Here is an 11864-nt window from a genome sequence, read left to right on the forward strand (position 1 = left end):
AAATAATAAGTTATTAAAAATCATTATTACAACTTAAGACAGCTAATGAAGTAATTTAGTAAATAACTTTAATTACAAAGAAATATATCACAAAAATTCTGTTAAAAAATTATATTTATCTTGTTTATTTACCTCTGAATGCTCTATCCAAATGATACATATTCTTTTGCTGATATTTTTTATGTGTTGCATCTTAGTTTATCTAGCACATTATCTATATTCAAGCACTGGTTTTATATTAGTGTTGGAGAAATTCATGTCAACAATGATTTACTATTTGTATGTATTAATAGAATAGATCAGTTGAAAATGACTTACAATACATGACTTAAAAGATGTGGCTATGTTGAGCCTCCCTTGAGGAAATATTTTGAAACTTTAAAAAAACTTCTAGTATTTAAAATGTGGATATTCATGAAACCATAGAATGGTTTGGTTAGAAGGGACCTTCAAGATCATCTAGTTCCAACCCCCCTGCTATAAGCAGGGATGCCTTCCTCTAGACCAGGTTGCTTAAAGCCTCATCCAACCTGGTCTTGAACATCTCCAGGGATGGGGCACCTACAACTTTTCTGGACAACCTGTTCCAGTGCCTCACCATCCTCTGAGTGAAAAATTTCTTCCTTAGCTGTAATCTAAATCTGCCCTCTTTCAGTTTAAATCCATTGTCTCTTGTCCTATCACTACACACTCTTGTAAAAAGTCCCTCTCCAGCTTTTCTGTAGGCCCCCTTTAAGTACTAGAAGGCTGCTATAAGATCTCCCTGGAGCCTTCTCTTCTCCAGGTTGAACAACCCCAACTCTCTCTGCCTATGTTCTTAGGAGAGGTGCTCCAGCCCTTGGATCATCTTCGTGGCCCTCCTCTGGACTGGCTCCAACAGTTCCATGTCCTTCTTATGCTGAGGTCCCCAGAGCTGAAGGCAGTACTGCATGTGAGGTCTCATGAGAGCATCAATAGTCACCATCAATGTCGGGGTGGCACTACCTACTTTTCTAGCAGACAATATCAGCATTCATCTGTCTATTTCCCAATCCCTTTGCTTGAAAAGGAGAAAGAAATGTGCTTGCTGTTGACCTGGGGCCCTAGAGTTTGGGTCCAGATGTGTTTGAGTCTGGTTTTCATTTAGGGGGGTGTCAGTGCAGTTGTTTCCAAGATCAGGGGTGAATTGTGGAGGTGGTGGTTTGGGAGTGAGAGGGCTCTAGATAGGGTTTCTAGCTCAGTTTAGGGTCTAGATCACTTACTGGTTCTAGAGCAGGTTCTAGATCATGTTCAATACCACTTGTTTCTAGATCGGGTTCCAGGACAGTGATTTGTTCTAGAGGATAGAGTGGGTTTTTCTTTACTTTTTTCTTCTTTTGAGGGGAAGGCTCATAGAATGGTGATCCTGTCAGCCACCCATAGCAGAGTAGAGGGGCAGAATCCCCTCCCTCGACCTACTGGCTGCGCTTCTTTTGATGCAGCCCAGGATATGGTTAGCTTTCTGGGCTGCCAGCACACACTGACAGCTCATGTTGAGCTTCTCCTCAACCAGCATCCCCAAGTCTTTCTCAGGGCTGCTCTCAATCCATTCTCCACCCAGCCCGTACTTGTGCTTGGGATTGCCCTGACTGAGGAGCAGGACTTTGCACTTGGCCTTCTCCTTACATTCTGTGGAATTTGCTGGTTAGGTGACATTTACCTCACAACTAGAAATTCATTCTGGGACCTGAGAAACACTTCCTCTCAAAATTGAGGTATGCACTCCCACAGAAAGCCTTACTTTTCAATAAATGCATTAAGGGGAAGAGGAAAGGTTCCCATAAAGATTTCATAACCAGACTATCTGACATGGTTTTGATTGTCTGTGTTGCACAAAGCGGACCAGCTGGGCTGAGCAGGTGCTGCCTGGGCTCCTGTTGTTTTCCCCAGCAAACGGTGTTGGGTCTTTCCCCAAATGTCCGCACAGCCTCCCAGTGTGTCCCTGCCAACCTGTTTGGCCATGGCCGCGGGCTTGGCGGCGGCTGCCCGTGGGGAGGCCTGGTGGGGCTGGGGCTGCTTTTTGGAGGAAGCACTTGATACAAGACCATGCTCTTAATGGTACAAGTAAACAATTCTTTCTTCCATTAAGTATTATAGACTCAATTTTCAATATGTTGGTGTGTGTATCTTGGTCATTCTAGACATTTGTGACGAACCCATGAGGAGTTTGCCTAACTCGTCAAGTGGAACCCATAAAATAAGGTGAACAGGAGGTAAATTTGTATCTCTTATTTCATAGATGTAAAGAGTAACCTCCAGAGCCGTGGGGTGTTAAGCTCTCCCTGTCCATGACCCTCTTACACCGGAGGGAAGAGGGTCGTGGACAGGCAGAGCTTAACGCCCCACGGCTCTGGAGGTTACTCTTTACATCTATGAAATAAGAGATACAAACCTCCAGTGTAAACGCCGTGCCCGTGACGGTGGGTGCCTGCGGGCAGGCCCCGGCGCTGGGAGGACCGGCAGCCAAGGAAGGGGCGCATGGAGAAGGCCGCCCTGGGCAGCCTGAAGGAGTAACGAGCGGGCAGCGCAGCCTGTGAGGCGGCGGCGGCCCCGGCCCCGCCCCCGCGCGGTTCGCCTCAGAGGCTGCCGGTAGCGCCATGGCGGCCGTGCGGGACGTCGAGATCGACCCCGAGGGCACGTTCAAGTACATCCTGGTGCAGCTGCAGCGCCCGGGCGGCGGCGAGCGGCGGGACATCGTCCGCGGCACCAAGGCGGCCGAGTTCCACAGTGCGTGGCGGGGCTGGGGAAGCGGGCGGTAGCGGGGCCCTCCCCGGCAGCGCCCCTCAGGTGCGGGACGCGGTCGCCGAGCGAGTCTGAGGGGGAGCCCCTGGCCCGCGGCGGCGGCTGTCAGCGGGCGTACCTCAGAAGCCCCTTTCCCCCCCTTTATGGGTGCCGCATGCGAATATGGAAAGCAGGTCAATATCTCTGTCAGTTGTCACTTCCAAACGCGGTAAACCTCATTTAGGAGAATGAGATATGTCAACTAAGTAAAAAAAACCTGAAACGGAGAACCTTAATTACAGCTCTTCTGTGTCTGTCAAGCGAAATCTCCCTCTCGTGTAGGTGAAAGAAGGGAACTGGAGGAAAATGAGCAGGGAAAATAGCTGAAAAGAAGAGCTCCTAGAGGATTTGCTGCCTAGTGCATATTCTAATGGTTCTAACCGTTCTTCTTGTGCAGATCATATATTTGAAAAAGTAAATCCCGAGATGGAAAAGCTGGGATATGAGTGCAAATGCCTTGGAGGAGGGAAAATTGATCATAACAGCAAAGACAAGAAAATTAGGGTATTTGGGCTCTCTACAGTAAGTGCATCTCTTGTGTGTTTCTTCAGATCCTTTCGTCTCTGATGTTCTGGGGTTTTTGTTTTATACTGTGGTGGCTTTCAGCAATTTGAATCACAGTGTAAACATTAACTGGAAAACTTGTCTGGCTCACTTGTGAGATAGATTAGAAAAAACCCACAGTTTTTAAGGGCAGGAGACGAAAGCAAAAATAGTTAGATAATTTAATGTGGAATAATATCAGCATTAAGTTACAATCAAGACTGAAAATGGAAGCTACCTTCTCTTGACTCAGAATTTTTTTGTCTTATTGCCAGAGCAGAAATAGCCCCTTTGTAGCTGCAGGGTCCTGATCCAGCTATATTATGATCTTTATTGGCCAATACAAATGTTGGTTGGTAGTTGACCAGCTAAGTTGTGAATGATGTTCTGTGTATGTGTTGAGGGAGAAGAGCAGAACCAGTTTAAATGTGGTGAATTTCTAGTAGGTGAAGATGTGGTTTCACATAAATGTATTTTGTGGGAATAAAAGTAACTTCCAAGTATACAGAAACCAGAGCATTTTTGTTACCTGTTACTATTCTGTTAAAGTTCAATTTCTTTATGAAAGACTCAGTAAGTGGTAATTACTTCTTGAATTTAGGCAACATGCTGTGGTCTGTTTCTTGTGTTGCTCTGTGATGAAGCATAGCTGCTTCTGTAGTAATGCTGTGAGTAAAGATTTTAGGCTTCTAATGTAAACAAGAAGAAAACAGTTCTATTAAGTTGAATTAATTTTTTATAAAAAAAATAGTGGCTACTTCAAACCTGCTTACCTTAGTCAGATGAGCAGTGAAGGCTGGGCCTTGAATGAGCTGAGTTTTTTTTAAATGTTAGTGCTGCTTTTGTTCCAAGATGACTCTTGCCACCTGAAATCGTACAAAAAAAAAAGAAACTTCAGGATTTTTATGGAATGGGAAGGCAGTGTATAATGCTTCTAAGTTCTTATAATTATATAAGAACTTATAATTCTACTAAGTTCTTGTGATTGCAGGTCCTCATTGCATATTTAGATGAGGCTTGACACCTGTATTATTGGTTCAGCTGCCAATTTAGTGTTAGAGGCAGTGGTCAACTCTTGCTCTTGTCATGCAAGGTCTATGGAAAATACTTTGTTTCTCGGCTTTTGGTGCCTTGATGCTGACAGATGAGGACTGTGTAAAAGCAGAGTTTTATTACCATGAGGGCTCTGTCAGGCAGAGACCTGGAGCTTCAGAAGGCCTCAGTTAGCAGGTCAGAAGTTAGTATATTAATTACATTGTCTTAATGCTTCTCTTGACTTGGAGATTTGTTGTCAGACTTGAAAACAGCACTATATTGGGAGTTTTATGAAAACCAGAGAAATAGTCACTGACTTCTTTTGAAGTAGATGCTGTGCTATTATTTGCAAAACCAGATGTTGTCTTCACAGTGATTACCAAGGCAAGAGTGATCTGTAGGTCTGTTGCTTTACAACTGACAGTATAGACCTGTGGTATTTCTGACATAACTATATTACCTGCTGATGTTTTGAAAAGCTTGCATTTTATAATGCATCAATAACTTTAACCTGTGCACTTTAATGCTGGTGTCATTAAATGTCAGTGAAAGAGTAACACTGATCAATGACTTAAATGAAGGTTAAAAATCACATGGGTCATCTCACCTTGCCTTAGTTTGGAGTAGCAGTGGCTGAAGAGCATAGATACTTAAAATTACGCCATTACCAGCTAAGGCAAGGTTGCAAATTAATAAAACATGAAAACTGATTTCTTTAATGGCTAGAATAGTATTCAGGTGTTCACACATGTGGCTTCTTAATCCCTTTTCCTTCAGCTGAGCCAAATCAGTTGTTTTTATGCTCATACATTCAAGCTGGTCAATGCAATCTCTCTGGTTTAAAAGAACTTTCAATAAATATGGTTGCTGAGAGGGTGGGAACATTTTAGAACAAGCTTTCTGCTGGAAAAATTGTGATGTGAAAAATGCATCCTCTGTTACTTGAGATTGCTTGGCTTATGTCATTTATTTTCTGCAAATCAGGGTGGGGGGAATTGGAGAGGACAATGGAAAAAAAAAACCATACTGCAAGGAAAGACTTTTAGAACCTGTATTTGATTTGTATGTGAACTACTTGGAGTATTGAATCATAACTGGGTAATTTGTGTTGACAATAACTCAGTGGTTCTGTGGACTTACTTTCTGTACGTGTCTAACAAGCACTTGTTCTTTCATGCAGGGCTATGGAAAAGCAGATCATTCGGTGACTGTAGAGATACTGAAAAAAACGTATACAGATTATGAAATTACATGGTCAGATGACAAGAAATAAACTGGCTACCTATCAACACAACAAGAAGTTCAAAACTGGTAACTGAGATTTGTATATTGATAAATAAAATTGAATGTCTGCTGTGTACGTTACCATGCACCTGGAGTAACTGGACTCTGTTGTAATTTGTAATATGGTTAGTAATCCCAAGATATATCTTGTTTTTCAGATCATTCCTGTGTGCAGAATCTGCTGTTCCAAGCCTTTTTCCTCTCCTTTTGACATGCTGTCTAATTACACTCCCACATCTTACCTCCAGTTTGTTTTCATCAAATCCTGTCTTGCGGATAGATTGTAGGATACATCAGGATTTTACCATCAACTTAAACACCACAGGACCAAACCTGTTCCCTGGTCTTTTGACCAGTGTTTTCTATTTCTTTTCTATTGCTCTTTAGGCTTTTCAACTTTCTTATCCACATTTACAAAAATCGGGGCAGGAGGGGAGGGTTGACTGTTACAGTTCTTCATCAATGATCTCAATCTTTGATTTAGTCCTTGGTTTTGAAAATTCAGTATTTGTGTTCCACACAAGCCATGCTCAAGATCTTTTCTTTTCCTGTAAGATCCTTCCCTGTAGTAGACTGATGGCCATGTCAAATTTTGACAATACTTGTTTCATTCTGATTCCCTTGTGCTACTTTTATTCCCCATGAATGTAATGGTGCTTTTTCCTTTTTTTTAATGGCAGTAATTATCTTATAGTTAACTACCTCCCAGCCAGACCCAGTACACCTGGCCAGTGTCTGAATTAACGCACAGTACCTGCTTCCTCCTGTTGTGGCAGGACGTTGCCCTTTGTTGTGAGGTTATTTGCCATGATTTTCACTTTTGTTTCCTGCAAAATCTTCTCTTGAATGCTGGTGTGGATTTTGAGGCAGCACTTTTTGTTCTTACACTTAGATTGTTGATTTGCAGTCTTCAAGAGGTATTTGTACATAAATCCTGGTTCTTCCCTTTGCTGTGGTTCCTACTGGGCTTATCTACCAGTATCTGGTGGCATACAGTAGCTTTTTCTTTTCAGTGTGTGTGGCTCTTAAGTACAAACAGTATGACATTTGAGAGGCTTCAGTCTAGTTTGTATCACAAAAAATCCAGCTGGTACTGCCTTATTATGCCAATTATCCATCTTATATCACCCTTCTGTGTCTTTGTTTTGATTGGCTGGGCAGAGAGGGATTGGCCCGTTCTCATCCTCAGACCTTTCAGTCCATTCCTCATATGTCCATCCCAGTAATCACCTGGGAGCAGGACCTCTGGAACCTGGTGCTGCACATCTCTTGGTTGGCACCTGTTTCCCTCACATGCAGTCTGGATTTTTCCCTCCACTGCCTCTGAGCTTTTGCATCTGCTGTTTGTGCTTCTCTTTAAGCTCTTGTGCAGCAGTTGTCTGGCTGCACCGCTTCAAATGCCGTGATAACATTGATTGCAGGTTTGATTATTTTTTTCTTAACAAGATTTTGATTTCAGAACATGATTAAATGCCTGTGTACCTAGTAACTAAGAATAGCATACAAGTCAGTAATTTGCAAGTTGGGCACTTCCCACTTCGATTTTCCTCATGGGTTTTTTCCCTGAAGCTTTAGTAAAGTAACTGTAACGGATGCCATTTAATTGGTGCCAGTATACAAAGCTGATTTTTTTAATAGCCTCATTTCCCAAAACTAGCAAATGGTTTTCAAAGGGAAGTCATCAGTTGAGGATAGTGCCTGTTAAAACAAACAAGCTTTTTAATTTAGTTTCCTGTGATGCTGATGATTGATTTTAATGTTTCTCTCCAATACTTACGGGAAAGACATAACTTAGACCGGATTTCTTGTTGTGATGACTCTTTTAAAAAAGCAAACGGATGGGGCAGGGGGAGAAAAGGGGTGATGATTTGGAATGAGCTAATAAATTGAGTTACCAGCTTATCTCTACCTTTGTTTCTTCATACAAGAAACTGGGCCTGGTGAAAGTGTTTATTATGTCATCGAAAAACCACTATGAGGGTCTGCCTAGTTCTGTTATTTTCTAGTGCAATGTCATTTGGGGAAATGTTAATTTCCCTGGCTATTAACATGTATAAGCATTGCAAGTGAGTGAAATATTTTTATTCCAGATCATAAAGAGAAGCAGGGGACTGGTTACTACAGTTGCGATGATTTGGCAAGCAGAGAAAGCCTTAACATTGTAGATTAGGGAAACCAGCATTTGATGTTGAAACACCAACAGAACAACCAACCTACAAAAGTAAGTGTTGAATTCTCTTCCTCTCAGCATATATGTGCTGACTTATAAGAACAGAAGAGAACTCATCTGGAATTACAGAAATCCCAATGCTAATTTTGCTGATTTCACCTGAGAACATCCCTTATTAATTCCCATCTGTAATTCTGAAATGGGAACTTAATTATACTGTGTAGGGTTTCCTGTTTTGCAGGTGTGTAATCACTGTGAGATTGTGGCTCTAGCAGTCTTCACTCAAAAGTCCTAAAAAAATCTGATTCTGTATTTGCATGAAAACAGCTATGTTTGAGCAATCCAATAATAAAACAAGGATGCTGAGCAAAGGAGTAGTATATTAAACATAAGACAGTGAGTTCAATCATGGAGTATTTTCAAGAGGAAGCATTATGGTAGAAGATTGTAAGTGCCACCTGTAAAAATCAAAAAATACATGAGATAACCATATTGATTGTCATGGGGTCAACATTTCTTACTACTTCAGGTACCCTTCTCTGCAACAGCACTGGACCCAGCAGGTGTAGAACAAGCCATTGAGTCACTCTGTGCCAGCTGTTTGTTTTATGACTGAGGTTTGAAAAATGGCAAGTGGTAGTCACTTTGTTTACAACTTCCCAGCTCTAACAAAAACCAACTGTTGACAGTACTTCATTGATCTGCCAAAGCTGCAGCTTTCTCTTGTTCCTCAATCCGCAGTCAGCAGCTGTCTGTCATCAGTAAGTTTCAGAGTTGATGTAGAAAAATTCCCAATGCCAGCCATGGCACAACTGACTTTTTTTTCCTCTCTCTTATAAAAGAGCAGCTTCAGTGGTTTCCAAAGCATCCCTTTAAAATAGTCTACTTAAATTGTTTCTGAAACAACAGTAGTTGTTAAGGCTCTTCTGTAAAGTACAGGAAATCCTCTATGACTCCATCATAATAACATGGTCAAAATAGGAATATTGCAGTTGGCTTTCATAGCCTTCCATGACGGGAAGTTTATGCAATAATTAAAGTGATTTAGGTCACTGCTGTAAGAAGTTTCTTTCCATCTCCTAAGGCTATTATCCCTTCTCTCCTACACTGAGTATCCTTGCATCCAGCTTACTGCAGTGCTTGACTGTCTTTAAGTTTATATTTCTGGAAGGGCACCCACTAAAGCAGTGCATGATGATAAGCAGTAGTTTTGATGTACCTGCTAAGAGTTGTGTAACAGCTTTTTGTCCAGTTTTAGTTAAGACAAAACACGAAATGGATTTTTTTTCTGTGTGTGAATTGTTGGTGATACCAAGCACTCAGGACAAGGTTTTGTAGTTCTTTGGCGTTTTTGGTAAGGTAATTTCTTCAGCAACTTCACTGTCTTCAGCCTAGGACGCAGGAGTGACTTGTACACAGGTTTTTCTGGATACTTGCTGCCCTGCCAAACTGCTGAAAACACTGAAGGGGTGTGAGTATTCCGTAGTACCCCCAGCAGTACTGCCCTGCAAGTTTTGAAAATGGGTCACAGCAGTTTAATTTCTGGAAAAATCTTGTGGAAAAAAGTGACAAAACTCCAACAAACAACAAAACCCACTCAATACAGCACTCTAGTTAGCAATCTGCTATAGTAGTGCAGTTTATCTCCTTTCCCACTTGTTGCCTATAGCTGAGTTCTGTCACCCTCTGTTTTCCTGGACTGCATTTGTAAGTTTATTGGTTGTTTTAAGGACTTTTTCTTGTGTAGAATCTTCTTTCAACTCAGCTTCTAAAACAAAATCGGTTTTATTAATTTCTCGAAACAGTATGGCTATTTCCAATTGCTTGCTGAAATTTTCTTGAGTGGTATGTCAAAACCTGAACGCAAACATTCACAGACCACAGTAGTAAACGTTCTCTGGTACACCTTTTTAAAGGTTTGGGTAAAAGTCATGTGTGCATCACATACGGCAACGTGAGGAAAATCTGTGAGCTTGCCAGCAGCATGGAACACAAGCGATAAATACAATCACATCCCCCCCTGGTGGCAGAGCTGCAGAGCGGGCAGGTGTGCAGTCGGTTCTGAAATCTGTTGCTGCAGCTAAACCAGATCACAGGTGCGAGTCTAACCCTCGAGAACCGCTTCTGGCATGGTATTAACATGCTGAACAATCTGGTTCAGCAGCCACTCCTGTGAGGTACGGTTCTGGCACTCACAAAGAATGTGAGGGGGACCGGGACACAGTGACTTGTTCATTTTTGAATACATATAATGACATAATCAGATACTGGTTTAAGCAGAACTGCATTTTTCTGAGCAAAACCCAAATCAGAGGCCTTCGCTTCTCGTCAGGCATCAGAACTTGTCAAACATTTCAGTAACGAGCATCCTTAATTTGCCAAACTAGAATAACTCAACAGAGGAAAAAGCAATGAGATATAAGGATTAAAACACTTTGTCTCTATAAAGATATTTTTGAAGGACCACCGGTTGAATTTTAACTGTGATCTTTAAAGGCCATTTCCATAATACATCGCTGCAGTCCTTTATCAATTATTTTAACTATGCTGCTCTTAAACACATTTCTCTCCTCAATGAATTTCTCAAAGAGGTAGATACCACCACCAACCCCAAAATAATGTGCTTTGCTTGCCAGATACACGTGGCCGTTTGTGTCCAAGAGCTGAGCCAGTGTGTCATGCAAAGCGCTGTAGCAGTCAGGATTGTAGATGGTCTCAGATGAGAGAATCATGTCATACTTTGAAAAGGGTTTGTTGCTGCTCAGCAGGAGCTGGCTGACTTCAGACCACTCTCCAGAAAAAAATCTGCACTTGTTCAGCACAGCAGGTGAGCGCTCTGCGTTCTTGGGCCTCTTCAAAGGAGGCTTGCCAGTTGTTGTGTCATCTCCACCACCCATCCTGTTCCTTTCATCGATACAGTTAGCCACTGCGTTGGGCAAGGTGACTTCGTCGATCACTGTGCTGTTGTAGTCCTGAAAATGGACTTTTTCAGCTTTTCCCTTCAATGCAACTATTCCCAGCAGTCCAGCCCCGCAGCCGAGATCCAGTACAGTCTTGTTGGTAAACTCTATCTCTGCCTCGGAAAAGTAGTCAATGAGGTCAAAGGTGCATTCCCAGATTTTCAGTCCTCCCTCATAGACTCCTGGGATGAGATCGGAGTGAGAAGAAACACTTTTAGACACGATGCCTTCCTCATCGGTGCCATCCAAACACATCATTTCCACGACAGACACCTTCACGTAATACAGGTCTGACACTGTTTCCATTACTTTATTTTCTAATACTTTGTTGAGATCTTCAGGTACCTCGTGCTCCCTGGCAGCTTTACAGCAGAACTTTTTCTTTGATGGTGCCTCATCTTGGTGCTTATCAGTACCCGGCCTTGGGCTGGAGTCTGCGACAGCATCAGCAGCTTCCTTGCTGTTTTCCGTGGATTCCTGCTTGTGTTTTGGAGAGCGCAGCTGTGAGTCCGTCTTATCGTGAGTGTCTGGTTCATTGATCTCATTTTCATCAATAGAAAAATTAAATCGAAAATCCATTTTTAGAAATAACACTAAAAAAAAAAAACTCAGCTTTACTTATTACAGCCAGAAACATTCATCTAAGAGCAACAGTGATACAAAGATTATTTTTTTTTTAATTCTGTGGTTTTTTTTTTTATAGAGGATGTTTTTACGTAATTATCAGTATGGGGAGGTGTGCTCTGCAGGTGGAATATTGGATGTTTTGCCAGGGGGTCAGGTGACTTCTAGAAACAGAATGAAGTTTCACTTCTCATTAAACCGCCAAATATTAGCACAAACAAGGCCGTCTAATTGCAGCACCCCAACGTTCACTGTTCTAAACGTTTCAATTTCTGAAAAGAGCGTGACAAGTGACCACATCTCTCACGTCATGTGGGGAAATCAGGGTAGCTGCTTATTCTGGAAAAACTGGCATTTCAGGCTTAGCTGAGGAAAAAACCGTGATGCTGAACAAAGCGTGTTCTCGAGTTAAAATACTATGTATTGCTCCTGCAGCTGCCCAGCGGCAT

General features: G+C 42.1%; 2 protein-coding genes across 3 annotated transcripts; one reads left to right on the forward strand and one right to left on the reverse strand.

Annotated features, from left to right (window-relative positions):
- The first annotated feature begins 2615 nt into the window (after positions 1-2615).
- Positions 2616-5691, forward strand: LOC104369861 (14 kDa phosphohistidine phosphatase). The gene is made up of 3 exons (XM_086617630.1): positions 2616-2745; positions 3197-3321; positions 5558-5691. Exons 1-3 carry the CDS (start codon positions 2616-2618, stop codon positions 5648-5650), a joined length of 348 nt encoding a protein of 115 aa, XP_086473756.1. The 3' UTR covers positions 5651-5691.
- A 4617-nt stretch (positions 5692-10308) lies between these two features.
- Positions 10309-11390, reverse strand: METTL18 (methyltransferase 18, RPL3 N3(tau)-histidine). 2 transcript variants are annotated; one of them, XM_086617644.1, is made up of 2 exons: positions 11295-11390; positions 10309-11198 (listed from the first exon to the last, which is right to left on the reverse strand). In XM_086617644.1, the coding sequence occupies exons 1-2, from the start codon at positions 11368-11370 to the stop codon at positions 10309-10311; spliced, it is 966 nt and encodes a 321-aa protein (XP_086473770.1). In that variant the 5' UTR covers positions 11371-11390. The 2 variants fall into 2 exon arrangements, with proteins under 2 accessions (XP_086473770.1, XP_009991112.1); XM_009992810.2 differs by having other exon boundaries at positions 10309-11390.
- Between the last annotated feature and the right edge of the window lie 474 nt (positions 11391-11864).

This window comes from Tauraco erythrolophus, chromosome 10 (assembly GCF_009769465.1).
Source record: "Tauraco erythrolophus isolate bTauEry1 chromosome 10, bTauEry1.pri, whole genome shotgun sequence".
In the NCBI taxonomy this organism is placed as follows: domain Eukaryota; kingdom Metazoa; phylum Chordata; class Aves; order Musophagiformes; family Musophagidae; genus Tauraco; species Tauraco erythrolophus.